Here is a 3,987-nt window from a genome sequence, read left to right as displayed (position 1 = left end):
TTTGACAGTCAGATACTTTTATTTAAGAGAAGTACAAACATAGATAAAAGGCATTCATGACTAGTCTTAAAGGGGTACTCTTTTGCTAGACATCTCATCCTCTATCGAAAGGATAGGGGATAAGAGGTCTGATCTCCGCAATCTCTTGCAGCAACAGGCGTTCAAAACAAACACCTCCTCCATTCATGTCTATAGGAAGGGGTGCGTCGGCCGACACGCCTCCTCCCATAGACATCAATGGAAGAGGTGTGGTGTGATGTCACGAGGGGGTCTGGCAGTGAGGTCACGAGCACTGGAGTACCCCTTTATAGCTGATCATAGATGTAATAAGTATGATTGGACTACACAATTTAAACAAGACCTATATACAGGAAAGTTGCCCAGTTGCCTACAGCAACCAAGTAGATAGCTTCTTCTATTTTTTAAAAAAGGCCTCTGCAAAATAAAAGAAGCAATCTGATTGGTTGCTATGGGCATCTGGTCAACTTTTCCTCTGCACAGGTTTTGACAAATCTTCATCTATATTCAAAAATAATTTTTAAGAGGCATTTTAGGTCAATAATGAAGCATCTCTGTTAACTTCTTATCCATGTCAGGTTTTTCTTTGTGTTATGGAACCGTTCAACCAATCCTCCTCAATCAGATTTATTCTTCTCGGTTTGTCCTCAAATTTTTATTTGGAAGCTTTTGGCTTTCTTGCATTCTTGTTGATATATCTGATAACTTTATTAGCAAATCTTCTTCTGATCATTGTGGTGAGCGTTAATTCAAAGCTCCAGACTCCTATGTACTTTTTTCTTACTAATCTCTCCATTATTGACATTTGCTTCTCTACCACCGTGGTACCTAGAATCCTGATAAACTCATTGACCAAGGACAAGAGTATTTCTCTACCAGAATGTGCTGTCCAGATGTACTTTCATTTGGCTTTTGGGTCTACAGAGTGTTTCGTACTTGCCATCATGGCCTATGATAGATTTGCTGCCATCTGTAAACCACTACACTACAATACCATCATGAACAAGAAGATGTGTACTGGTCTGGCAGCTGCATCATGGACATCAAGCTTCATCAACTCCATGATACAAGTGACCTACACCTTCCAGATGTTTTTCTGCCATTCCCACCATCTCAACCATTTCTTTTGTGAGGTACCCCCATTTTTAAAAATATCATGCAGTGATACTTGGCTCCATGAGTTGTCAATGTATATCACAGCAGGGATCATAGTTAGTTTATCTTTTGTTTTCATTCTGATTTCATATATTTATATTCTTTCCACCATATTGAAGATCAGTTCTTCTCATGGAAGATATAAAGCTCTCTCCACTTGTGCCTCCCACATCATTGTGGTGACTATTTATTATGGGACTATCATGATTCTGTATTTACGTCCACATTCTCGTTCCACTACACACATAGACAAGTTTGTCTCCATACTCTATTCAACTGTAACTCCCATGCTAAACCCCATCATTTACAGTGTCAGAAATAAAGATGTCACAAGCACCATAAAAAAAATTTAATCCACAACGTTTTTCAATCAAATTTAATTTTATAGATTTCCTCTTAATATAAAAGTTAAACTAAGACATATAAACAGGTAGACTGAATGGCATAAAATGTTCTTGAAACTTCTCTGCCCCATGCTTAATGCCACTTTGGACCCAAGCCAAACCCAAGCAAAATTTTTGCAGAAATTTAAATGAGTGAAAAACTCCAGCACCCAATAGGTGGTTCTCCTACAGTGGACACCTAGAGATTACAAATGAATGAAGAGGAGGTAAAAGAAAAGCCTAATAAATTGTCTGGTTACTCTCCATCCCACCACTAGCATGAACACATATCTTTATGGCGGGTAACAATGCTGCTGCCGATGGGTGAGTGTGAGAGAGACAAAAATTCTGATGCTAGTGTGGGAAGGGTGGATAAAATACAATACTACTTCCATGGGGGAAAAGGCTACCACATTAACATTAGGGCAAATTTACTTGGGAAGATATATGAGAGAACACACACTTCTCACTGGTATAGCTAGACAAGTTTTTTTAACAAGTGTAAAATATACATTGAGGCCCTTATGAGCATGTACTTAAATGTGAATGGGATGGGTCTTGTCAGAAACTCATCTTACCCTGCTGTGTCTTCTTAGGTCTCTAGCCCCACTCCTATTTTCTGCCACACAGCATTCCAAGATTGCCAGGAGAATGAGCAATATGCTGCATGATGCTGTCCATCCCTGTGATGGGCAGAGGGATCAGGCAAGTCAGGAGGCTGGAATGCCAGCCCAATCAGGGCCAGTGTCCCATGCTTCCCTTTATTGTGTACATAAAAAGGCATGTGCTGCCCACATACACCCCTGCTTGGTGAATAAAACCTCCACTAGCATTCTACACTATTTAGATTTCTTTGGATCCTGCCAATTTGCCTAATGCGTACTGTCTATATGTTCTACTGGTACTGAGCCATTATTATGTCTCTCCTACAAGTTGATTTCCAGTAATGGGTATTTTCCCTTTTTTTGAATTTTCCTTGGTGACTGTCTTTTTTGCCTTTCTCGATCTACTCTATGATGTTCTCGGTCTACTCTATTTTGATCACAGATGATTGCACTTCAACAGTGTCATAGGAGTACTAATATTTGTTAAAAGTTGCCAAGCATAATGGAAGCAGCAGAAAATGGAGCATCAAAGAAAGGTGATTCTTATGGGGGACTTTAACTACCCCGATATAAACTGGGAATCTGAAACCTGCAGTTCCAGCAAAGGAAACAGGTTTTTGGCAATTAACTTTCTTAAATAGCGCAGGACCCAACTAGAGGGGGGCACTGGGCCTTCTACTAATCAAAAAGCCAGTGATAGTATCCAAAGTAGAGGTGAGGGGAACATCTTGGTTATATTGACCACAAAATAATAAGTTGTCTGCTTGTGGGGCTACAAAAACATTAAACCTCAAGAAGGCCAATTTCTACCAACAAAGGGTATGTTCTCACTGAGGAATTGGAGAGGAATTTCCACAAGTAATACCGCTCGCTTATTCCTCTCCAATTCATTCAGCAGTGAAAAATCCAATAGAGTCTAACTGAATTTCTGCTCCTCAGTTCACACTGTAGAATTTCCGCAAGCGGAATTCGATTCCGCATGAAGAATGAACATGTTCTATCTTCATGCGGAATCCCAGTCTAAGTTCCCATATGTTCCCAATGTTAATTATTTTTTTTTTCCGACGAGCAAATGTTTGTGCAGAATTTGTGTAGAATTTGCGCCTAAATTCTGCGAAGAAAAAAAAAGGGAAATTTGAATTGGTGGTTGGCATCCCCCTCCCAAAAAAAAAACAGTTTCCTCCTAAAAATTCGGCTCCAGAATTTCCATTTGGTTTGTCCCAATTGGAATTTGCGCGGAATTGACAAGGAATTCCGCATGGATTTTCCACACGGAATTCCATGTCAATTCTGTGCAAAATCCGCATGGGAAAAAAACAGAAATTCCATGGCTGAACTTTTAAGTGAGAATTCCTTGCCAATTCCTCAGTGTGAACATATCCTAAGAGTGGACCTTAGTGAGATAGATTAGGAGTTTGTCTTCAGGAATAAAAGTACACAAGCTAAATTAGACATTTTGAATAGATTTTGTGAATGACACATACATGCATGTGTTATAAATAAGAAAAAAACAAAAACATTGTGGTTAACCAAAACAGGGGATGTGGAGGGATGTGATAAATGATAAGAAGAAAGAGGAAGTTCAGACTACTAAAACAAGAGGTAGTGGGAAAGCACCATTTTTTTTTGAGAAGAATAAACTCTGTAAAATACTGAATATAATAAGCAAAAATTGTGACAGAGAAGAGGATTACCACAGAAAGTAAAAATAAACCCCAAATATTTTTTTTACCTACATAAATAATAAGAAACTTTAAACTGAAATAATTTCCCCCCTTAGAAAACTGAAAAAGTTTGCCCCCCTGAAAGATAATCTAGCTGTAATG

At 38.8% G+C, this 3,987-nt stretch overlaps 1 protein-coding gene across 1 annotated transcript; it reads left to right on the top strand.

The window, feature by feature from the left end:
• Positions 1–611: 611 nt before the first annotated feature.
• Positions 612–1,526, top strand: LOC130313983 (olfactory receptor 1019-like). Its single transcript, XM_056552715.1, has one exon. It carries the CDS (start codon positions 612–614, stop codon positions 1,524–1,526), a length of 915 nt encoding a protein of 304 aa, XP_056408690.1.
• Positions 1,527–3,987: the final 2,461 nt, after the last annotated feature.

The sequence above is a fragment of the Hyla sarda genome, unplaced genomic scaffold (assembly GCF_029499605.1).
Source record: "Hyla sarda isolate aHylSar1 unplaced genomic scaffold, aHylSar1.hap1 scaffold_18, whole genome shotgun sequence".
NCBI classification, from domain to species: Eukaryota; Metazoa; Chordata; class Amphibia; order Anura; family Hylidae; genus Hyla; species Hyla sarda.
The sequence above is the reverse complement of the archived record's forward strand: the minus strand, read 5'-3'. Positions and strand labels throughout refer to the sequence as shown.